Consider the following 25,489-nt stretch of genomic DNA (forward strand, 5'->3'; position numbering starts at 1 on the left):
TTTGCTTTTGTACTCTTTGTTCTTACTTATAAAACTCAAATGCTTTTGTTACAGCTTTATCAATAAACTCCATCATTTTTTATGATTTATGTATGTGGTTAAAAAAGCGTATGGGTTACTTGGGCTTATAAGTTGAGGCATAGAATATCGAAGCAAAGCTAGAACTTTATAAATCACTAGTTAGGCCTCAGCTGGAGTATTGAGGATAATTTGGGCACCGCATTTCAGGAAAGATGCAAAGGGCTTAGAAAGGGCACAGAGGAGGTTTACCAGGATGTTAGCAGGGATGAGGGACGACAATTATGAGGAGATGTTGGAAATGTTAGGACTGCCATTCTTGTAACAGAGAAAGTTAAGAGGTGAGCTGAAATGGGAGGGAGAACAGCCAGTTGTTGTGGTGCACATTGGTACCAACGACATAGGTAAAAAAAGGGATGAGGTCCTACGAAACGAATTTAAGGAGCTAGGAGCTAAATTAAAAAGTAGGACCTCAAAATTAGTAATCTTGGGATTGCTACCAGTGCCACGTGCTAGTCAGAGTAGGAATCGCAGGATAGTGCAGATGAATACGTGGCTTGAGCAGTGGTGCAGCAGGGAGGGATTCAAATTCCTGGGGCATTGGAACCGGTTCTGGGGGAGGTGGGACCAGTACAAACCGGACGGTCTGCACCTGGGCAGGACCGGAACCAATGTCCTAGGGGGAGTGTTTGCGAGTGCTGTTGGGGAGGAGTTAAACTAATATGGCAGGGGGATGGGAACCAATGCAGGGAGACAGAGGGAGACAAAAAGGAGGCAAAAGCAAAAGACAGAAAGGAGATGAGGAAAAGTGGAGGGCAGAAAAGCCTAAGGCAAAGAACAAAAAGGGCCACTGTACAGCAAAATTCTAAAAGGACAAAGGGTGTTAAAAAAACAAGCCTGAAGGCTTTGTGTCTTAATGCAAGGAGTATCCGCAATAAGGTGGATGAATTAACTGTGCAAATAGACGTTAACAAATATGATGTGATTGGGATTACGGAGACATGGCTCCAGGATGATCAGGGCTGGGAACTCAACATCCAGGGGTATTCAACATTCAGGAAGGATAGAATAAAAGGAACAGGAGGTGGGGTAGCATTGCTGGTTAAAGAGGAGATTAATGCAATAGTTAGGAAAGACATTAGCTTGGATGATGTGGAATCTATATGGGTAGAGCTGCAGAACACCAAAGGGCAAAAAACGTTAGTGGGAGTTGTGTACAGACCTCCAAACAGCAGTAGTGATGTTGGGGAGGGCATCAAACAGGAAATTAGGGGTGCATGCAATAAAGGTGTAGCAGTTATAATGGGTGACTTTAATATGCACATAGATTGGGCTAGCCAAACTGGAAGCAATACGGTGGAGGAGGATTTCCTGGAGTGCATAAGGGATGGTTTTCTAGACCAATATGTCGAGGAACCAACTAGGGGGGAGGCCATCTTAGACTGGGTGTTGTGTAATGAGAGAGGATAAATTAGCAATCTCATTGTGCGAGGCCCCTTGGGGAAGAGTGACCATAATATGGTGGAATTCTGCATTAGGATGGAGAATGAAACAGTTAATTCAGAGACCATGGTCCAGAACTTAAAGAAGGGTAACTTTGAAGGTATGAGGCGTGAATTGGCTAGGATAGATTGGCGAATGATACTGAAGGGGTTGACTGTGGATGGGCAATGGCAGACATTTAGAGACCGCATGGATGAATTACAGCAATTGTACATTCCTGTCTGGCGTAAAAATAAAAAAGGGAAGGTGGCTCAACCGTGGCTATCAAGGGAAATAAGGGATAGTATTAAAGCCAAGGAAGTGGCATACAAATTGGCCAGAAATAGCAGTGAACCCGGGGACTGGGAGAAATTTAGAACTCAGCAGAGGAGGAGAAAGGGTTTGATTAGGGCGGGGAAAATGGAGTACGAGAAGAAGCTTGCAGGGAACATTAAGGTGGATTGCAAATGTTTCTATAGGTATGTAAAGAGAAAAAGGTTAGTAAAGACAAACGTAGGTCCCCTGCAGTCAGAATCAGGGGAAGTCATAACGGGGAACAAAGAAATGGCAGACCAGTTGAATAAGTACTTTGGTTCAGTATTCACTAAGGAGGACACAAACAACCTTCCGGATATAAAAGGGGTCGGAGGGTCTAGTAAGGAGGAGGAACTGAGGGAAATCTTTATTAGTCGGGAAATTGTGTTGGGGAAATTGATGGGATTGAAGGCCGATAAATCCCCAGGGCCTGATGGACTGCATCCCAGAGTACTTAAGGAGGTGGCCTTGGAAATAGCGGATGCATTGACAGTCATTTTCCAACATTACATAAACTCTGGATCAGTTCCTATCGAGTGGAGGGTAGCCAATGTAACCCCACTTTTTAAAAAAGGAGGGAGAGAGAAAACAGGGAATTATAGACCGGTCAGCCTGACCTCAGTAGTGGGTAAAATGATGGAATCAATTATTAAGGATGTCATAGCAGCGCATTTGGAAAATGGTGACATGATAGGTCCAAGTCAGCATGGATTTGTGAAAGGGAAATTATGCTTGACAAATCTTCTGGAATTTTTTGAGGATGTTTCCAGTAAAGTAGACAAAGGAGAACCAGTTGATGCTGTATATTTGGACTTTCAGAAGGCTTTCGACAAGGTCCCACACAAGAGATTAATGTGCATAGTGAAAGCACATGGGATTGGGGGTAGTGTGCTGACGTGGATTGAGAACTGGTTGTCAGACAGGAAGCAAAGAGTAGGAGTAAATGGGTACTTTTCAGAATGGCAGGCAGTGACTAGTGGGGTACCGCAAGGTTCTGTGCTGGGGCCCCAGCTGTTTACATTGTACATTAATGATTGAGACGAGGGGATTAAATGTAATATCTCCAAATTTGCGGATGACACTAAGTTGGGTGGCAGTGTGAGCTGCAAGGAGGATTCTATGAGGCTGCAGAGTGACTTGGATAGGTTAGGTGAGTGGGCAAATGCATGGCAGATGAAGTATAATGTGGATAAATGTGAGGTTATCCACTTTGGTGGTAAAAACAGAGAGACAGACTATTATCTGACTGGTGACAGATTAGGAAAAGGGAAGGTGCAACGAGACCTGAGTGTCATGGTACATCAGTCATTGAAGGTTGGCATGCAGGTACAGCAGGCGGTTAAGAAAGCAAATGGCATGCTGGCCTTCATAGCGAGGGGATTTGAGTACGGGGCAGGGAGGTGTTGCTACAGTTGTACAGGGCCTTGCTGAGGCCACACCTGGAGTATTGTGTACAGTTTTAGTCTCCTAACTTGAGGAAGGACATTCTTGCTATTGAGGGAGTGCAGCGAAGATTCACCAGACTGATTCCCGGGATGGTGGGACTGACCTATCAAGAAAGACTGGATCAACTGGGCTTGTATTCACTGGAGTTCAGAAGAATGAGAGGGGACCTCATAGAAACGTTTAAAATTCTGACGGGTTTAGACAGGTTAGATGCAGAAAGAATGTTCCCAATGTTGGGGAAGTCCAGAACCAGGGGTCACAGTTGAGGATAAGGGGTAAGCCATTTAGGACCGAGATGAGGAGAAACTTCTTCACCCAGAGAGTGGTGAACCTGTGGAATTCTCTACCACAGAAAGTAGTTGAGGCCAATACACTAAATATATTCAAAAGGGAGTTAGATGAAGTCCTTACTACTCGGGGGATCAAGGGGTATGGCGAGAAAGCAGGAATGGGGTACTGAAGTTTCATGTTCAGCCATGAACTCATTGAATGGCGGTGCAGGCTAGAAGGGCTGAATGGCCTGCTCCTGCACCTATTTTCTATGTTTCTATGTTTCTATGAGCTCATAGAGGTTTTTACAATGATGAGGGGGTTTGATAGAATAGATAGAAAAATGCTGTTCCCTCTGGAGAGTGGGTCAATAACCAGAGGTCATAGAATTAAAATCAAAAGCAAAAGATCTAGAAGAGAAATGTTTTCACTCAAAAAGTTGTCGGGATCTGGAATGCTCCACCTAAAAAGGTGGTGGAAGCTGATTTCAAAAATAATTTTAAAAGAGAGTTGGACAGGGACTTGATGGTGAGCAACTTACAGGGTTATGGACAAAAAGCAGGGTTGAGGTGGGACTAAGCACGACTGCTCTGGCGAAGAGCCAGCAGAGGCATGATGGGGCGAATGGCGCCCTTCTGTGCTGTAAGTTCCTATTATTGGGAATCGGTAGTTAAAATTTTCATGTATAAGTTTGTACTGAGAACTTTTATTGCTTATTCGCAGGTGGGGCTGTAACCGCGGAACAAACTGCAGAAGAACGTAAGTTAAAGACCGATTTTATTTCACACATATTCAACATCGATTATTAAAATCAGTATGCTTGTCGCATGTTGAAAAGTTCCAAGTATATATATTCCTATAGATATTCTCATGTAAAAACCATAACCATTTTCTGCAGTGCCTATGTGGCTCTATAATAAGATTTCCAATGTTCATTAAATTGTAATACTGCTTATGACACAACCCACTGAAATGCTTTGAATCTTAAGCCTGCAGTTCTCCTGTAACGTGCATGAGTCATTTGACAAATGCCTACCTGTACTGCACGCTAGCTGATATTACAGTGATCCCCTGCCTGTCTGAAATGAGTTTGTGTTATAAAAGATCAGTGTAGTGGTCACCTTCATAGTCTCAGTGACAGCAGTGCAGGCAGTTGACCATGGCTGCAGGTCCTCATGCATAATAGAGCTGCCCTATTTCCTCTTTGGTGAAGCATATTCTACTTATTCACATTTTCGCACTAAAGCCCTATGATCTGCGCTATTCTATGGGGGATAATATCTAACAGTATTGATCCTCCTTAAATGCTGCCTGCCTCTCCTTTCATCCATCTTGTGTTCCTCCTCTCCTGATCAAGGGGTATGGCGAGAAAGCAGGAATGGGGTACTGAAGTTGCATGTTCAGCCATGAACTCATTGAATGGCGGTGCAGGCTTGAAGGGCCGAATGGCCTACTCCTGCACCTATTTTCTATGTCTATGTCTATGTCTTCCATGATATTGGCATATAAGGCTATGCACATTGAGAATGCCATACCTTATAATCCCTCACTTGGGGTGAGGGTGAAAGTTTCTTGTGGTTCGGTATTCACTAAGGAGGACACAAACAACCTTCCGGATATAAAAGGGGTCAGAGGAGGAGTGAGAAGGAGGAACTGCGGGAAATCCTTATTAGTCGGGAAATTGTGTTGGGGAAATTGATGAGATTGAAGGTCGATAAATCCCCAGGGCCTGATGGACTGCATCCCAGAGTACTTAAGGAGGTGGCCTTGGAAATAGCGGATGCATTGACAGTCATTTTCCAACATTCCATAGACTCTGGATCAGTTCCTATGGAGTGGAGGGTAGCCAATGTAACCCCACTTTTTAAAAATGGAGGGAGAGAGAAAACAGGGAATTATAGACCGGTCAGCCTGACATCAGTAGTGGGTAAAATGATGGAATCAATTATTAAGGATGTCATAGCAGCGCATTTGGAAAGAGGTGACATGATAGGTCCAAGTCAGCATGGATTTGTGAAATTTGCTTGACAAATCTTCTGGAATTTTTTGAGGAAATTTCCAGTAGAGTGGACAAGGGAGAACCAGTGATGTGGTGTGTTTGGACTTTCAGAAGGCTTTCGACAAGGTCCCACACAAGAGATTAATGTGCAAAGTCAAAGCACATAGGATTGGGGGTAGTGTGCTGACGTGGATTGAGAACTAGTTGTCAGACAGGAAGCAAAGAGTAGGAGTAAATGGGTACTTTTCAGAATGGCAGGCAGTGACTAGTGGGGTACCGCAAGGTTCTGTGCTGGGGCCCCAGCTGTTTACATTGTACATTAATGATTTAGACGAGGGGATTAAATGTAGTATCTCCAAATTTGCGGATGACACTAAGTTGGGTGGCAGTGTGAGCTGCGAGGAGGATGCTATGAGGCTGCAGAGTGACTTGGATAGGTTAGGTGAGTGTGCAAATGCATGGCAGATGAAGTATAATGTGGATAAATGTGAGGTTATCCACTTTGGTGGTAAAAAAAGAGAGACAGACTATTATCTGAATGGTGACAGATTAGGAAAAGGAGAGGTGCAACGAGACCTGGGTGTCATGGTACATCAGTCATTGAAGGTTGGCACGCAGGTAGAGCAGGCGGTTAAGAAATCAAATGGCATGTTGGCCTTCATAGCGAGGGGATTTGAGTACAGGGGCAGGGAGGTGTTACTACAGTTGTACAGGGCCTTGGTGAGGCCACACCTGGAGTATTGTGTACAGTTTTGGTCTCCTAACTTGAGGAAGGACATTCTTGCTATTGAGGGAGTGCAGCGAAGGTTCACCAGACTGATTCCCGGGATGGCGGGACTGACATGTCAAGAAAGACTGGATCAACTGGGCTTGTATTCACTGGAATTCAGAAGAATGAGAGGGGATCTCATAGAAACGTTTAAAATTCTGATGGGTTTAGACAGGTTAGATGCAGGAAGAATGTTCCCAATGTTGGGGAAGTCCAGAACCAGGGGTCACAGTCTAAGGATAAGGGGTAAGCCATTTAGGACCGAGATGAGGAGAAACTTCTTCACCCAGAGAGTGTGGAATTCTCTACCACAGAAAGTTGTTGAGGCCAATTCACTAAATATATTCAAAAAGGAGTTAGATGAAGTCCTTACTACTAGGGGAATCAAGGGATATGGTGAGAAAGCAGGAATGGGGTACTGAAGTTGCATGTTCAGCCATGAACTCATTGAATGGCGGTGCAGGCTCGAAGGGCCGAATGGCCTACTCCTGCACCTATTTTCTATGTTTCTATGTTTCTATGTTTCCTTACTGTCAGAACAGTGCAAAACCAGATCTGTGTTGGCAGATTGCCAAAAACAATCACTGCAAAAAGTCATTCCCAGCTGCAGATATCGCTACTGAAACGTTCTATATACTTCAGGCTCACAAACTCTTCCTGTCTTAGTTGATCCTGGCGGCAGCCTTATAATTCTCAGTCTAACTTACCCCGATTGCTTTCCGAGTGTAAAGCAGGAAACGTGGAGCTGCAGCACTACTGGTCCTTATTCCATTATATGTAAATGAGGAATCAGCAGGTGGCTCATGGAAAGAACCAAGAAGCGCGAGGGGATTTGATTGGAGGGCAGAAAACAGGTGTTAACAGCATCTGCCCCATTTTGTTGTGAACAAAAGCTACTTGCACTGATGACACACTATTTGGAAATTCTCAACCAAAGTCTGCATACCACTAGCATGGGAAAATAGAATCCCTACCCTGTATGTAGTTTGCAGTGTGTGACAGGTTTCGAGTGTCTCTCAGGTTGGGCTGAATTTTGATCCCTCACTATTTGCAGTGGAATTGCTTCAGTGGGAGGGAGGCTGACCCTATTGAGACTCTCGAGTAGTGAAATTGGTCTTCAATGATAACATAAAATGAGCAATAGCGAATGGACAGCCTGTTTTAAACCCTGCACAATTTTCCTTTTCATTGACTTCAATGGTAAAGAATATCAAAACGTGCTACAGATTCGCAATCACTTGTTTTGTGCTAATGCCGAAGACCAATTCTACACCTCTATTTCAGAATAAAACTGATATTTCTCTTTCTCATTAATTCTTTTCTTTCCATTTTTGGGGTGGGATAACATTTTTAATGAAAATAATTTAACATGTTACACAGCACCTATTATTTTATCGAACTTCTTGACTCTGATTTATATTCTCTGTCAACAGAGAGGTTGGAACGTGAAGAACAAGAATTTATTGAACTGGGTAAGTTCTAGAAAGAGAAAATAATGGTTTGAAGGGTACCAAGGCCTGTCTAAAATAATATAGTTTAAATGTTTCTCAGGAATGTGGGATATTGTTTGGACCAAAAGATTCTGAGGCATGAGCAAATGCTGTCTCGTTACCATAAAGCATGAGACTGCAGCTCAAATTCTTTATGATTAGCACGCAAGACACGACATGCCAGCACTGATCACTGATAGACAGCTACCTATTTGGGAGAGTGGAAAATCTGGTAGGATAGCCAATCGTCATGAGACTACAGCAACACCTTAAAGGAGAGGGGTGGAATAGTCAGGAGACTTGCATACTAGGGTCTTAAAAGAAGTAGCTGCAGAGATAATGGATGCATTGGTTGTAATCTACCAAAATTCCCTGGGTTCTGGGGGGGGTCCCAGCGGATTGGAAAACTGCAAATGTAACGAACCTATTTAAAAAAGGAGGCAGACAGAAAGAAGGAAACTATAAGAACATAAGAAATAGGAGCAGGATTAGGCCATTTGGCCCCTCGAGCCTGCTCCTCCATTCAATAAGATCATGGCTGATCGGATCATGGACTCAGCTCCACTTCCCTGCTCGCTCCCCATAACCCTTTATTCCCTTATCGGTCAAAAATCTGTCTATCTCCGCCTAAAATATATTCAATGACCCAGCCTCCACAGCTCTCTGGGGCAGAGAATTCCATAGATTTACAACCCTTTGAGAGAAGAAATTTCTCCTCATCTCAGTTTTAAATGGGCGGACCGTTTTTTTATGGGCTAGATTTTCCACTTTTTTTCGCATACTTAATGCCCACTTAACACCCATTTTACCGCTGAAATGACGGATAACGCACATATATCGCCCATTTAGCCACAAAATGGAAACTGACGGACATTTTTCAGGAACTTATCGCTGAGCGTTACGTTCCCCATTGCTTAACGTGGTTGCAGGGTGGCCAAGACTGGGAATTAAACATACAGGGGTATCTGACCATTTGGAAAGACAGACAAGAAGGGAAAGGAGGTGGGGTAGCTCTGTTAATAAAGGATGATATCAGGACAGTTGTGAGAGACGATATTGGCTCTAATGAACAAAATGTTGAATCATTGTGGGTGGAGATTAGAGATAGTAAAGGGAAAAAGTCACTGGTGGGCGTAGTTTATAGGCCCCCAAATAACAACTTCGCGGTGGGGCGGGCAATAATCAAGGGAATAATGGAGGCATGTGAAAAAGGAACGACAGTAATCATGGGGGATTTTTACCTACATATCGATTGGTCAAATCAAATCGCACGGGGTAGCCTGGAGGAGGAATTCATAGAATGCATACGGGATTGTTTCTTAGAACAGTATGTTACAGAACCTACAAGGGAGCAAGCTATCTTAGATCTGGTCCTGTGTAATGAGACAGAAATAATAAACGATCTCCTAGTAAAAGATCCTCTCAGAGAGAGTGTTCACAGTCTGGTTGAATTTGTAATACAGATTGAGGGTGAGGAAGTAGTGTCTCAAACGGCATAGTATGCTTAAACAAAGGGGACTACAGTGGGATGAGGGCAGAGTTGGCTAAAGTAGACTGGAAACACAGATTAAACGGTGGCACAATTGAGGAACAGTGGAGGACTTTTAAGAAGCTCTTTCATAGTGCTCAACAAAAATATATTCCAGTGAAAAAGAAGGGCGGTAAGAGAAGGGATAACCAGCCATGGATAACCAAGGAAATAAAGGAGAGTATCAAATTAAAAACCAATGCGTATAAGGTGGCCAAGATTAGTGGGAAAATAGAAGATTGGGAAAATTTTAAACGACAGCAAAGAATGACTAAGAAAGCAATAAAGAAAGGAAAGATAGATTACGAAGGTAAACTTGTGCAAAACATAAAAACAGATAGTAAAAGCTTTTACAGATATATAAAATGGAAAAGAGTGACTAAAGTAAATGTTGGTCCCTTAGAAGATGAGGAGGGGGATTTAATAATGGGAAATGTGAAAATGGCTGAGACTTTAAACAATTATTTTGCTTCGGTCTTCACAGTGGAAGACATAAAAACCTTGCCAAAAATTGCTGGTCACAGGAATGTGGGAAGGGAGGACCTTGAGACAATCACTATCACTAGCGGGGTAGTGCTGGACAGGCTAATGGGACTCAAGGTAGACAAGTCCCCTGGTCCTAATAAAATGCATCCCAGGGTATTAAAAGAGATGGCAGAAGTTATAGCAGATGCATTCGTTATAATCTACCAAAATTCTCTGGACTCTGGGGAGGTACCAGCGGATTGGAAAGCAGCTAATGTAACGCCTCTGTTTAAAAAAGGGGGCAGGCAAAAGGCAGGTAACTATAGGCTGGTTAGTTTAACATCTATAGTGGGGAAAATGCTTGAAACTATCATTAAGGAAGAAATAGCGGGACATCTAGATAGGAATAGTGCAATCAAGCAGACGCAGCATGGATTCATGAAGGGGAAATCATGTTTAACTAATTTACTGGAATTCTTTGAGGATATAATGAGCATGGTGGATAGAGATGTACCGATGGATGTGGTGTATTTAGATTTCCAAAAGGCATTCGATAAGGTGCCACACAAAAGGTTACTGCAGAAGTTAAATGTACGCGGAGTTAGAGGAAATGTATTAGCATGGATAGGGAATTGGCTGGCTAACAGAAAGCAGAGAGTCGGGATAAATGGGTCCTTTTTGGGTTGGAAATCGGTGGTTAGTGGTGTGCCACACGGATCGGTGCTGGGACCACAACTGTTTACAATATACATAGATGACCTGGAAGAGGGGACAGAGTGTAATGTAACAAAATTTGCAGATGACACAAAGATTAGTGGGAAAGCGGGTTGTGTAGAGGACACAGAGAGGCTGCAAAGAGATTTGGATAGGTTAAGCGAATGGGCTAAGGTTTGGCAGATGGAATACAATGTCGGAAAGTGTGAGGTCATCCACCATGGTAAAAAAACAGTAAAAGGGAATATTATTTGAATGGGGAGAAATTACAACATGCTGCGGTGCAGAGGGACCTGGGGGTCCTTGTGCATGAATCCCAAAAAGTTAGTTTGCAGGTGCAGCAGATAATCAGGAAGGCGAATGGAATGTTGGCCTTCATTGCGAGAGGGATGGAGTACAAAAGCAGGGAGGTCCTGCTGCAATGTATAGGGTATTGGTGAGGCCGCACCTGGAGTACTGCGTGCAGTTTTGGTCACCTTACTTCAGGAAGGATATATTAGCCTTGGAGGGGGTACAGAGACGATTCACTAGGCTGATTCCGGAGATGAGGGGATTACCTTATGATGATAGACTGAGTAGACTGGGTCTTTACTCGGTGGAGTTCAGAAGGATGAGGGGTGATTTTATAGAAACATTTAAAATAATGAAAGGGATAGACAAGATAGAGGCAGAGAGGTTGTTTCCACTGGTCGGGGAGACTAGAACTAGGAGAGAAGAAATTCCTTCTCAACTCGATTTTAAATTGGCTCCCCCATATTTTGAGGCTCTGCCAAGAAAATGTTTGTTGGGACTCCAGGAGATGAGCCCTCTGGTGGTTAAACAAGGTATTTACAGGGTTACATAAATAACACAAAGCATGGTTGAATTTCTATTTCAGTTGGAGGGTGAGAAAGTTGGTTCTCAAACCAGGGTCCGAAGCTTTAATAAAGGAGGCTACCAAGGTATGAGGGCAGAGTTAGCTAAAATGGACTGAAAATAGATTGAACTATGGGACAGTTGATGAGCATTGGCAGACATTTAAGGAGATATTTCATAACTCACAACATAAATATATCCCAATCAGAAGGAAAGACTGCAAGAGAAGTATTGTGTCCCGAACACAGATGAGACTGCACACAGGGAGGTTAAAGTAACAGTGACCTCAGTCTTTATTAAGACACTCCAGAGTGAGGAACAGGCCTCAGGGGCCGGCTTATATACAGTGCTGCCAAGCGATGCTGGGATCCCTTGGGACTTCAGGGGATGAGCTCCCTGGTGGCGGAACATGGGAGTGCATGCTTTACAGATACACAACATCACTCCCCCCGCCAAAGTCAAAGTGAAAACTATTTACAAGGTGAGGCGGTCAGGAGTCTTTCTTTCCCTGGTGGACTGCCTCGGTACAAATGTCTGTTCTGGTATGTTGGCTGTGCCCTCACTGGGCTGGCGTGTTGTTGGCCCTGCAGGGCTGCTGGGTGAGCCTGGCCTTGCTGGGCTGTTGGGCATGATCGGTTCGATTTCCTGGTCCAGTGTGGTGTCATTGGTCCTTTGGGTGTGTGTTGTGAGCTCTAAAAAGGTGGTGTCTGCTGTGGATTGTTCAGGGCAGTCTGTGAACCGCAGCCTTGTTTGGTCCAGGTGCTTTCTGCAAATTTGTCCATTATCTAGTTTGACTACAAACACCCTATTCCCTTCTTTAGCTATCACCGTGCCCGCGATCCACTTGGGACCATGTCCATAGTTTAGCACATACACAGGGTCATTCAGATCAATTTCCCATGACACAGTGGCGCGACCATCGTTTACATTTTGTTGCTGCCGCCTGCTCTCTACCTGATCATGCAGGTTGCGGTGAACCAGCGAGAGTCTGGTTTTAAGTGTCCTTTTCACGAGTAGCTCAGCCGGGGGCACCCCTGTGAGTGAGTGGGGTCTCGTGCGGTTGCTGAGCAGTACTCGGGACAGGCGGGTTTGGAGTGAGCCTTCTGTGACTCGTTTAAGGCTCTGTTTGATGGTTTGTACTGCCCGCTCTGCCTGCCCATTGGAGGCTGGTTTAAACGGGGCCGAGGTGACATGTTTGATCCCATTGCAGATCATGAATTCTTTAAATTCGGCACTGGTGAAACATGGCACGTTGTCACTGACCAGTATGTCAGGCAGTGGGTGGCAAACATGGCCCTCAGGCTTCCAATAGTGGCGGTGGCAGTGCTTCCCGACATTATTTCACATTCAATCCATTTTGAAAAAGCATCCACCACCACCAGGAACATTTTACCGAGAAACGGGCCCGCATAGTCGACATGGATCCTCGACCATGGTCTGGAGGGCCAGGACCACAAACTTAGTGTTGCCTCTCTGGGTGCGTTGTTCAACTGAGCACACACGCTGCATTACCTGGGTGTGTGCTGTGGAGATCCGAGATAAACATCTCCCTGCCTTTTTTTGGTAACACTACGCAGTTACCACACAACAGGCAGTCTGCCTGAATGGACAGCTCGTCCTTTCGCCGCTGGAATGGCTTGATTAGCTCTTGCATTTCAACGGGGATGCTGGCCCAGCTCCCATGCAATACACAGTTTTTTACTAGGGACAGCTGAGGATTTTGGCTGGTCCAAGTCCTGATCTGGCGGGCCGTGACAGGTGATTTATCATTTTCAAACGCTTCCATGACCATCAACAAGTCTGTGGGCTGCGCTACCATCAACAAGTTTGCAGGCTACACCATTTCCACCCCCGTGGTGGGCAACAGTAGCCGACTGAGAGCATCCGCACAGTTCTCGGTGCCTGGCCTGTGTCGGATGGTATAGTTATACGTTGATAGAGCGAGTGCCCACCTTTGTATGCGGGCTGAGGCATGAGTATTTATCCCCTTGATTTCAGCGATGTGATGAGCTTGTGATCGGTTTCCAGCTCAAATTTGAGTCCAAACAGGTACTGGTGCATTTTCTTTACCCCGAACACACACACTAATGCCTCTTTCTCAATCATGCTGTTGGCCGTCTTGGCCATAGACAAGCTCCTGGAAGCATAGGCGACAGGTTGCAACTTCCCCACAAACTTAGGTTGTTGTAATACACACGCGACTCCGTACAACGACACGTCACATGCTAGCACAAGTCTTTTACACGGCTTATACAATACAAGCAGCTTGTTGGAGCATAAAATGTTTCTGACTTTCTCAAAATTAATTACTTGTTTTTTTCCCCATACCCAGTTCTCACCTTTGCGCAATAATACATTTAGGTGCTCTAAAAGGGTGCTTAACCCCGGTAGGAAGTTACGACAATAGTTGAGGAGTCCCAGGAACAACCGCAGCTCCGTGACGTTCTGTGGCCTGGGTGTGTTCCTGATAGCCTCTGTCCTGGCCTCTGTGGGCCGAATGCCGTCCGCCGCAATTTTTCTCCCCAAAATCTCCACTTCTGTTGCCATGAAGATGCATTTCGACCTCTTCAGCCGCAGCCCTACGCGATCCAGTCGCTGGAGGACCTTCTCCAGGATTTGTAGGTGCTCGGTGGTGTCCGACCCGTGACCAATATGTCATCCTGAAAGACCACCATGTGTGGTACCGACTTGAGTAGGCTCTCCATGTTTCTCTGGAAGATCGCTGCAGCCGACCGAATTCCAAACGGGCGTCTGTTGTAGATGAACAGTCTCTTGTGCGTGTTGATGCAGATGAGGCCCTTCGAAGACTCCTCCAGCTCCTGCGTCATGTAGACCAAAGTCAGGTTGAGCTTGGTGAATGTCTTGCCTCCTGCCAACGTCGCAAATAGGTCGTCTGCCTCAGGTAGCGGGTATTGGTCCTGTAGCGAGAAACGATTAATAGTTACTTTATAATTGTGGCAAATCCTGACCGTGCCATCACTTTTGAGTACTGGAACAATCGGGCTGGCCCACTCGCTGAATCCCACTGGGGAGACAATGCCCTCACGTTGCAGCCTGTCCAGCTCGATTTCCACTCTGCCTCATCATGTGAGGTACCGCTCGCGCCTTGTGGTGAATGGGTTGTGCCTCTGGGACCAAGTGGATCCGCATCTTCGCCCCGGAAAAGTTTCCAATGCCTGGCTCAAAAAGGGGAAGGAAATTTGTTAAGAACCTGGGTATATGAGGCCTCATCGACATGTGATAGCGCTCGGATGTTATCTCAGTTCCAGCGGATTTTGCCCAGCCAGCTCCTTCCAAGCAGTGTGGGGCCATCGCCCGGGACAATCCAGAATGGCAGTTCATGCACCGTGCCCTCGTAGGTGACCTTGACCACAGCGCCGCCTAGGACAGTGATACGCTCTTTGGTGTACGTTTTCAGTTTCGTGTGGTTGGGGCTCAGGGCTGGTCTGAGTGCTTTGTTGCACCACAGTCTCTCAAACATCTTTTTACTCATGATGGATTGGCTTGCGCCAGTGTCCAATTCCATGGCTACGGGTAAGCCATTCAATTTTACGTTTAGCATTATAGGTGGACATTTCATCGAAAATGTGTGCACCCCGTTTACTTCAGCATCTGCCTCCTCTCTCTGAGGCTCGAAATTGCTTTGATTCACCATGGACCGATCTTCCTCTGCCACGTGGTGGTTAGCAGGTTTTGCAGAGCTTGCAGCTCATCTGCAAGTTCGTTGGAGGTGCCCCATTGTTCCACAGCTCTTGCAAACATACCCTTTGAAGCAGCATGAATAGGCTGAATGGAAGCCTCCACAACGCCAACAAGGTGTGAATTGCATTACATTCATCTTTTGTTGGGAACTCTGAGTCATCTGGGTCATTGGGCCTCCTGGCAGTTGCAGACTCATGGGTTCTGCCCTGTACATTTCTGCTAGCAAACACAGTTCTAGTTAATTTATGAACATTGCTAGCACTTGTGTGCTGAGAGATTTGTTTGGTGTTATCACTGGTGGACATAAACGCCTGTGCTATTGCAATGGTCTTACTGAGGGTCGGTGTCTCTACAGTCAAAAGTTTTCGTAGGCTGGTCTCGTGGCCAATGCCCAGTACAAAAAAGTATCTGAGCATTTACTCCAGGTAGCCATCAAACTCACATTGTCCTGCAAGTCGCCTTAGCTCAGCGACATAGCTTGCCACTTCCTGACCTTCAGATCGCTGGCACGTGTAGAACCGATACCTCGCCATCAGCACGCTCTCCCACGGATTAAGATGCTCCCGAACCAGTGTACACAGCTCCTCATATGACTTATCTGTGAGTTTCATCGGAGCCAGAAGATTCTTCATGAGGCTGTAGGTCTGTGCCCTGCAGACTGTGAGGAGGACCGCTCTCCTTTTTGCAGCGCTTCCTTCTCCGTCCAGCTCGTTAGCTACAAAATACTGCCCAACCATTCGACATAGGCTTCTCAGTCCTCTCCCTCTGAGAACTTCTCCAGGATGCCCACAGTTTGCGGCATCTTTGCGTTGGATTCGTATACTCATCGCCAATTATTGTGTTCCTAACACAGTTGAGACTGCACACAGGGAGGTTAAAGTAACAGTGACCTCAGTCTTTAATAAGACACTCCAGAGTGAGGAACAGACCTGAGGGGCCGGCTTTTCTGCATGCTGGGATCCCTTGGGACTTCAGGGGATGAGCTCCCTGGTGGCGGAACATGGGAGTGCATGCTTTACAGATACACAACAAGAAGAGATAACCATCCGTGATTAACTAAGGAAATAAGGGAGGGTATCAAGTTGAAGCAGCGGGAGATTGAGCAATGTCGGTGAGGCAGCGTGGGGAGGCCTATAAAAAGGCCCAGCAGGAGATCGGAGTGGCCAGCCGGTGAGAGTTCGGGGTCGGAGGGGCGGGGCCAGTGCAGCTGCAGCAGGGAGAGAAGGCAACAAAGAAGTAGAAAGAAATCGAAAGGTGACGTCACAGCCAAGGGGGTAAGTGATTGGCTGGTGATTGGTGAGTAGTTTTTCTTTTTCTTTCCTATATCAGTGTGTAACCTTTAACATTGTTGTTGCCAATTTAGGTTTATCCAAGGGTTAAGTCATGGCAGGACAGCTCGGACACGTGTACGATGTGGGAAGTCAGGGACGCTTCCGGTGTCCCTGATGACTACGTGTGCGGGAAGTATATCCACCTGCAACATCTGACAGACCGCGTTGCGGCCCTGGAGCTGCGGGTGGATTCACTCTGGAGCATCCACGATGCTGAGAGTGACATGAATAGCACGTTTAGTGAGTTCGTCTTATCGCAGGTGAAAGGTACACAGCCACATAGGGAATGGATGACCAACAGGAAGAGCAGTGCAGGGAAGGTAGTGCAGGGGTCCCCTGCGGTCATCCCTCTGCAAAACAGATGCACCGCTTTGGGTACTGTTGAGGGGGATGACTCATCAGGGGAGGGCAGCAGCAGCCAAGTTCTTGGTACCATGGGTGGATCTGCTGCACAGGAGGGCAGGAAAAAGAGTGGGTGAGCAAGGGTGATAGGGGATTCTTTTGTAAGGGGAATAGATCGATGTTTCTGCGGCCGCAACCGAGACTCCTGATGGTATGTTGCCTCCCTGGTGCAAGGGTCAAGGATGTCTCAGGGCGGGTGCAGGAGATTCTGAAAAGGAAGGGTGAACAGCCAGTTGTTGTGGTGCATATAGGTACCAACGATATCAATAAAAAACAGGATGAGGTCCTACGAGACGAATTTAGGGAGCTCGGAGCTAAAGTAAAAAGTAGGATCTCAAAAGTAGTAATCTCAGGATTGCTACCAGTGCCACATGCTAGTCAGAGTAGGAATCGCAGGATAGCTCAGATGAATACGTGGCTTGAGGAGTGGTGCAGAAGGGAGGGATTCAAATTCCTGGGACAATGGAACCAATTCTGGGGGAGGTGGGACCAGTACAAACCGGACGGTCTGCACCTGGGCAGGACTGGAACCAATGTCCCAGGGGGAGTGTTTGCTAGTGCTGTTGGGGAGGGTTTAAACTAATATGGCAAGGGGATGGGAACCTATGCAGGGAGACAGAGGGAAATAGAATGGAGGCAGAAGCAAAAGATAGAAAGAAGAAGAGTAAAAATGGAGGGCAGAGAAACTTAAGACAAAAAGCAAAAAGGCCACATTACACCAAAATTCTAAAAGGGCAAAATGTGTTCGAAAGACAAGCCTGAAGACTCTGTGCCTCAATGCGAGGAGTATTCGGAATAAGGTGGATGAATTAACTGCGCAGATAGCAGTTAATGGGTATGATGAAATTGGCATCACGGAGACATGGCTCCAGGGTGACCAAAGCTGGGAACTCAACATCCAGGGGTATTCAACATTTAGGAAGGATAGACAGAAAGGAAAAGTAGGCAGTGTGGCACTGCTGGTTAAAGAGGAAATTAATGCAATAGTAAGGAAGGACATCAGCTTGGATGAGGTGGAATCGGTATGGGTGGAGCTACGGAATACCAAGGGGCAGAAAACTCTAGTGGGAGTTGTGTACAGACCACCAAACAGTAGTAGTGAGGTTGGGGACAGCATCAAACAAGAAATTAGGGATCTATGCAATAAAGGTACAGCAGTTATCATGGGTGACTTTAATCTACATATTGATTGGGCAAACCAAACTGGGAGCAATGCGGTGGAGGAGGATTTCCTGGAGTGTGTTAGGGGTGGTTTTCTCGACTAATATGTCGAGGAACCAACTAGAGAGCTGGCCATCCTAGACTGGGTGATGTGTAATGAGAAAGGACTAATTAGAAATCTTGTTGTGCGAGGCCCCTTGGGGAAGAGTGATCATAATATGGTAGAATTCTTTATTAAGATGGAGAGTGACACAGTTAATTCAGAAACTAGGGTCCTGAACTTAAGGAAAGGTAACTTTGATGGTTTGAGGCGTGAATTGTCTAGAATAGGCTGGCAAATGATACTTAAAGGGTTGACAGTGGATAAGCAATGGCAAATATTTAAAGATCACATGGATGAACTTCAGCAATTGTACATCCCTGTCTGGAGTAAAAATAACACGGGGGAGGTGGCTCAACCGTGGCTAATAAGGGAAATTAAGGATAGTGTTAAATCCAAGGAAGAGGCATATAAATTGGCCAGAAAAAGCAACAAACCTGAGGACTTGGAGAAATTTAGAATTCAGCATAGGAGGACAAAGGGTTTAATTAAGAGGGGGAAAATAGAACACGAGAAGAAGCTTGCCGGGAATGTAAAAACTGACTGCAAAAGCTTCCATAGATATGTGAAGAGAAAAAGATTAGCGAAGACAAACGTAGGTCCCTTGCAGTCAGATTCAGGTGAATTAATAATGGGGAACAAAGAAATGGCAGACCAATTATACAAATACTTAGGTTCTCTCTTCACAAAGGAAGACACAAATAACCTTCCGGAAGTACTGGGGGACCGAGGGTCTAGTGAGAAGGAAGAACTGAAGGATATCCTTATTAGGCGGGAAATTATATTCGGCAAATTGATGGGATTGAAGGCCGATAAATCTCCGGGGCCTGATAGTTTGCATCCCAGAGTGCTTAAGGAAGTGGCCCTAGAAATAGAAACATAGAAACATAGAAAATAGGTGCAGGAGTAGGCCATTCGGCCCTTCGAGCCTGCACCACCATTCAATGAGTTCATGGCTGAATATGCAACTTCAGTACCCCATTCCTGCTTTCTCGCTATACCCCTTGATCCCCCTGGTAGTAAGGACTACATCTAACTCCTTTTTGAATATATTTAGTGAATTGGCCTCAACAACTTTCTGTGGTAGAGATTTTCCACAGATGGGTAGGCCATTTAGGACTGAGATGAGGAGAAATTTCTTCACTCAGAGAGTTGTTAACATAGAAACATAGAAACATAGAAAATAGGTGCAGGAGTAGGCCATTCGGCCCCTCGAGCCTGCACCACCATTCAATAAGATCATGGCCGATCCTTCACCTCAGTTTTCCCGCTTATTCGCCATACCCCATGATCCCTTTAGCCATAAGGGCCATATCTAACTCCCTCTTGAATATATCCATTGAACTGGCATCAACAACTCTCTGCGGCAGCGAATTCCACAGGTTAACAATTCTCTGAGTGAAGAAGTTTCTCCTCATCTCAGTCCTAAATGGCCTACCCCTTATCTTAAGACTGTGTCCCCTTGTTCTGGCTTCCTCAACATCGGGAACATTCTTCCCGCATCTAACTTGTCCAGTCCCATCAGAATCTTACACGTTTCTATGAGATCCCCTCTCATCCTTCTAAACTCCAGTGTATAACGGCCCAGTTAATCCAGTCTCTCCTCATATGTCAGTCCACACATCCCAGGAATCAGTCTGGTGAACCTTCGCTGCACTCCCTCAATAGCAAGAATGTCTTTCCTCAGATTAGGAGACCAAAACTGAACACAATATTCCAGGTGAGGCCTCACCAAGGCCCTGTACAATTGCAGTAAGACCTCCCTGCTCCTATATTCAAATCCCCTAGCTATGAAGGCCAACATGCCATTTGCCTTCTTCACCGCCTGCTGTACCTGCATGCCAACTTTCAATGACTGATGAACCATGACACCCAGGTCTCGTTGCACCTCCCCTTTTCCTAATCTGCCGCCATTCAGATAATATTCTGCCTTCGTGTTTTTGCCAACCAAAGTGGATAACCTCACATTTATCCACATTAAACTGCATCGGCTATGCGTTTGCCCACTCATTTAACCTGTCCAAGTCATCCTGCAGCCTCTTAGCATCCTCCTCACAGCTCACAACGCCCCCCAGTTTAGTGTCATCTGCAAACTTGGAGATATTACACTCAATTCCTTCATCCAAATCATTGATGTATATTGTAAATAGCTGGGGTCCCAGCACTAAGCCCTGCGGCACTCCACTAGTCACTGCCTCCCATTCCGAAAAGGACCCGTTTATCCCAACTCTCTGCTTGCTGTCTGCCAACCAATTCTCTATCCACGCCAGTACATTACCCCCAATATCATGTGCTTTGATTTTGCACACCAATCTCTTATGTGGCCTTTTGAAAGTCCAAATACACCACATCCACTGGTTCTCCCTCGTCCACTCAACTCGTTACATCCTCAAAAAATTCCAGTAAATTTGTCAAGCATGATTTCCCTTTCATAAATCCATGCTGACTTGAACCGATCCTCTCAAATGCGCTGCTATTTCACCCTTAATAATTGATTCCAACATTTTCTCCACTACTGATGTCAGGCTAACCGGTCTATAATTACCCGTTTTCTCTCTCCCTCCTTTTTTAAAAAGTGGTGTTACATTAGCTACCCTCCAGTCCATAGGAACTGATCCAGAGTCTATAGACTGTTGGAAAATGATCACCAATGCATTCACTATTTCTAGGGCCACTTCCTTAAGTACTCTGGGATGCAGACAATCAGGCCCCGGGGATTTATCGGCCTTCAATCCCATCAATTTCCCCAACGCAATTTCCCGCATAATTAGGATATCCTTCAATTCCTCCTTCTCACTAGACTCTCGGTCCCCTAGTACATCCGGAAGGTTATTTGTGTCTTCCTTCGTGAAGACAGAATCAAAGTATTTGTTCAACTGGCCTGCCATTTCTTTGTTCCCCATTATAAATTCACCTGATTCTGACTACAAGGGACCTACATTTCACTACACTTTTTCTCTTCACATATCTATAGAAGCTTTTGCATTCAGTTTTTATGTTCCCGGCAAGCTTCCTCTCGTACTCTATTTTCCTCCTCCTAATTAAATCCTTTTTCCTTCTCTGCTCAATTCTAAATTTCTCCCAGTCCTCTGGTTTGCTGCTTTTTCTGTCCAATTTATAGGCCTCTTCCTTGGATCTAACACTATCCTTAATTTCCCTTGTTAGTCACGGTTGAGCCACCTTTCCTGTTTTATTTTTACTCCAGACAGGGATGTACAATTGTTAAAGTTCATCCATGCGATCTATAAATGTTTGCCATTGCCTATCCACCGTCAACCCTTTAAGTATCACTCGCCAGTCTATTCTAGCCAATTCATGCCTCATGCCGTCGAAGTTAGCTTTCCTTAAGTTCAGGACCCTAGTTTCTGATTTAACTGTGTCACTCTCCATCTTAATAAAGAATTCTACCATATTATGGTCACTCTTCCACAAGGGGCCTCGCACAACAAGATTGCTAATTAGTCCCTTCTCATTACTCATCACCCAGTCTAGGATGGCTAGCTCTCTCGTTGGTTCCTCAACATATTGGTCTAGAAAACCATCCCTAATACACTCCAGGAAATCCTCCTCCACCGCATAGCTACCAGTTTGGCTGGGCCAATCTATATGTAGATTAAAGTCACCCATGATAACTGCTGTACCTTTATTGCACACATTCCTTATTTCTTGTTTGATGCTGTCCCCAACCTCACTACTACTGTTTGGTGGCCTGTAAACAACTCCCACCAGCGTTTTATGCCCTTTGGTATTCCGTCGTGGAATACCTGTGGAATACCTGTGGAATTCTCTACCGCAGAGAGTTGTTAATGCCACTTCGTTAGATACATTCAAGAGGGAGTTAGATATGGCCCTTACGGATAAAGGGGTCAAGGGGTATGGAGAGAAAGCAGGAAAGAGGTTTTGAGGTGAATGATCAGCCATGATCTTATTGAATGGTGGTACAGGCTCGAAGGGCCGAATGGCCTACTCCTGTACCTATTTTCTATGTTTCTTTGTTTCTATGTACCTAGTGGTTGTAGATGCGTACTCCAAATGGATTGAATGTGAGATAATGTCGGCAAGCACGTCCGATGCCACCACTGAAAGCCTGCGGGCCATGTTTGCCACGCACGGCCTGCCTGATGTCCTTGTGAGTGGCAATGGGCCGTGCTTCACCAGTGCCGAGTTCAAAGAGTTCATGACCCGAAGTGGGATCAAACATATCACATCTGTCCCGTTCAAACCAGCGTCCAATTGTCAGGCAGAGAGAGCAGTGCAAACAATCAAGCAGAGCTTGAAGAGGGTTATTGAAGGCTCACTGCAGACTCGCCTATCCCGAGTCCTGCTTATTTACCGCACAAGACTCCACTCGTTCAATGGGATTCCACCCGCTGAACTGCTCATGAAGAGGGCACTTAAGACAAGGCTCTCGTTAGTCCACCCTGATCTACAGGAACAGGTAGAGAGCAGGCGGCTTCAACAAAGTACATATCATGATATCGCAAATGTGTCACGCGAAATTGAGATTTATGATCCTGTATTTGTGTTGAACTATGGACAAGGTCCCAAGTGGCTTCCCGGTACTGTCGTGGCCAAAGAGGGGAGTAATGCGTTTCGGGTCAAACTTTCAAATGGACTCATCTACAGGAAACACTTGGACCAAACCAAACTCAGATTCACAGACTATCCTGAGCAACCCACATTAGACCCTTACTTTTTTGACCCCCCCAACACACACACCAGTGGCAACCGACACAGCGGTTGACCACGAAGCAGAACCCATCACCTGCAGCAGCCCAGCAGGACTCACCATACCAGGCAGCCAAGCAAGGCCAGCTGTGCAGCAGCCCAGAGAGGGCCCAACAAACGACTCACCAAAACCAGCATTTGCACTGAGACGATCAACCAGAGAAAGAAAGGCCCCAGATCGACTCGCCTTGTAAATAATTACACTATTGACTTTGCGGGGGAGTGTTGTTATATATGTAAACCTGTAAATACCTTGTTTAACCACCAGAGGGCTCATCCCCTGTAGTACCAAGGGATCCCACAATCCCTTGGGAGCACAGGTACTTAAGGAGGTCTCACAGGCTGGAGAGGCACTCTGGTGACCTGCAGTAAAAGACGAAGGTCACACTTTACTTTAAGCTCACAGTATCTGGTCAGACTCTTCATTCATACACTACATTTGCGCTATCATGATATGTACTTTGTTGAAGCCGCCTGCTCTCTACCTGTTCATGTAGATGAGGGTGAACTAATGAGAGCCTTGTCTTAAGTGCTGTTTTCATGAGCAGTTCAGCAGGTGGGATCCCAGTGAATGAGTGGGGTCTCGTGCGGTACCTAAGCAGGACTCGGGATAGGCGAGTCTGCAGTGAGCCTTCAGTTACCCTCTTCAAGCCTTGCTTGATGGTTTGCATTGCTCTCTCTGGCTGACCATTGGACGCTGGTTTAAACGGGGCAGATGTGACATATTTGATCCCGTTATGGGTCATGAATTCTTTGAACTCAGCACTGGTAAAACATAGTCGCTCATCAGGACATTGGGTAAGCCGTGAGTGGCAAACATGGCCAGCAGGCTTTCAGTAGTGGCAGTGCTTGCCGACATTATCTCACATTCAATTCACTTGGAGTACGCGTCTACAACTACAAGGAACATTTTACCAAAGAACGGGCCTGCATAGTCAACGTGTACCCTAGATCACAGTTTGGAGGGCCAAGACCATAAACCTAGCGGCGCCTCTCTGGGTTCATTGCTTAACTGCGAGCATGTATTACATCTGTGAACGCAGGACTTTAAGTCCGCATCAATACCGGGTTACCACACGTGGGATCTGGCTATCGCTTTCATCATTACGATGCCTGGGTGGGTACTGTGGAGGTCATTGATGAAGGTGTCTCTGCCCTTCTTGGGGACCACTACTCGATTGCTCCACAGAAGGCAGTTTGCCTGTATAGACATTTCATCTTTGCACCGCTGGAACGGCTTTATCTCTTCCTGCCTTTCCACTGGGACACTGGACCAGCTCCCGTGAAGCACACAGCTTTTGACTAGAGATAATAAGGAGTCCTGGCTTGTCCAGGTTTTGATCTGCCAGGCAGTGACGGGTGGTGGCTCACTCTCAAATGTTTCCATAACCATGGCTAGATCTGCGGGCTGCACCATTTCCACCCCTTTGGTGAGCAATGGCAGCCTACTGAGAGCATCGGCGCAGTTTTCTGTGCCTGGCCTGTGGCGGATGGCGTAGTTGTATGCGGACAATGTGAGCGCCCATCTCTGGATGCGAGCCGATATGTTGGTATTGATCCCTTTACTCTCGGAAAACAGGGATATAAGTGGCTTATGGTCAGTTTCCAATTCGAATTTTAGCCCAAACAGGTATTGATGCATTTTCTTCACCCCATAGACACACGCTAACGCTTCTTTTTAAATCATGCTGTAGGCTCTCTCAGCCTTAGACAGACTCCTGGATGCATAAGCAACCAGTTGCAGTTTCCCGAAATCATTAGCTTGTTGCAATACACACCGGATGCCATATGACAACGCATCACATGCTAGTACCAAACGCTTACATGGATCATACAACACAAGCAATTTGTTTGAGCATAACAATTTTCTCGCTTTTACAAAGGCATTTTCTTGGCTTTTGCCCCAAACCCATTTACCCCCTTTATGTAGTAAGACATATAGTAGTTCTAGCAGTGTGCTGAGACCCGGTAAGAATTTACCAAAGTAGTTCAAGAGTCCCAGAAATGACCACAGCTCTGTCACGTTCTGTGGCCTCGGTGCGTTCTCGATTGCCTCCGTCTTCGCATTGGTGGGCCTGATGCCATTCGCCGCATTCCTCCTTCCCAAGAACTCCACTTCAGGCGTCAGGAAAACGCACTTTGAGCGTTTTAACTTGCGCCACACGTGGTTGAGTCGACTAAGAACCTCCTCCAGGTTCTGCAGGTGCTCGACTGTGGTCCGACCTGTGACCAAGATGTCGTCCTGGAAGACCATGGTGTGCAGGACCGACTTCAGTAAACTTTTCATGTTTCTCTGGAATATCGCCGCTGCTGATCAGATTCCAAACGGGCACCTGTTCTAAACAAAAAGACCTTTGTGCGTGTTGATGCAGGTGAGGGTCTTCGATGATTCCTCCAGTTCCTGCGACATGTAGGCTGAAGTCAGATCCAGCTTCGTGAACATCTTTCCTCCTGTCAGCGTTGCAAAGATGTCATCGGCCTTTGGTAGTGGGTATTGGTCCTGCAGGGCGAAACGATTGATAGTTACTTTGTAATTGTCTCCGATTCTGACCGTGCCATCTCCCTTGAGGACTGGGACAATAGGACTGGCCCACTCGCTGAACTCGATCGATGAAATGATGCCCTCTCTTTGCAGCCGGTCTAGCTCAATCTCTACCCTTTCTCTCATCATGTACGGTACTGCTCTCGCCTTGTGAAGAATGGGCCACGCTCCC

At 46.0% G+C, this 25,489-nt stretch overlaps 1 protein-coding gene across 12 annotated transcripts in view; it reads left to right on the plus strand.

Annotated features, from left to right (window-relative positions):
* Positions 1 to 25,489, plus strand: part of LOC139264758 (uncharacterized) — a 680,593-nt gene that overhangs the window by 245,698 nt on the left and 409,406 nt on the right. For 11 of the 12 annotated variants that reach the window (XM_070881817.1, XM_070881821.1, XM_070881822.1 and 8 more), the window contains 2 exons: positions 4,255 to 4,290; positions 7,733 to 7,771. In XM_070881817.1, the coding sequence (XP_070737918.1) occupies positions 4,255 to 4,290; positions 7,733 to 7,771 (75 nt within the window). The remainder of the gene's footprint in view (positions 1 to 4,254; positions 4,291 to 7,732; positions 7,772 to 25,489) is intronic. The other variant, XM_070881823.1, reaches the window with a different exon arrangement.

The sequence above is a fragment of the Pristiophorus japonicus genome, chromosome 5, assembly GCF_044704955.1.
Source record: "Pristiophorus japonicus isolate sPriJap1 chromosome 5, sPriJap1.hap1, whole genome shotgun sequence".
Taxonomy (NCBI): Eukaryota; Metazoa; Chordata; class Chondrichthyes; family Pristiophoridae; genus Pristiophorus; species Pristiophorus japonicus.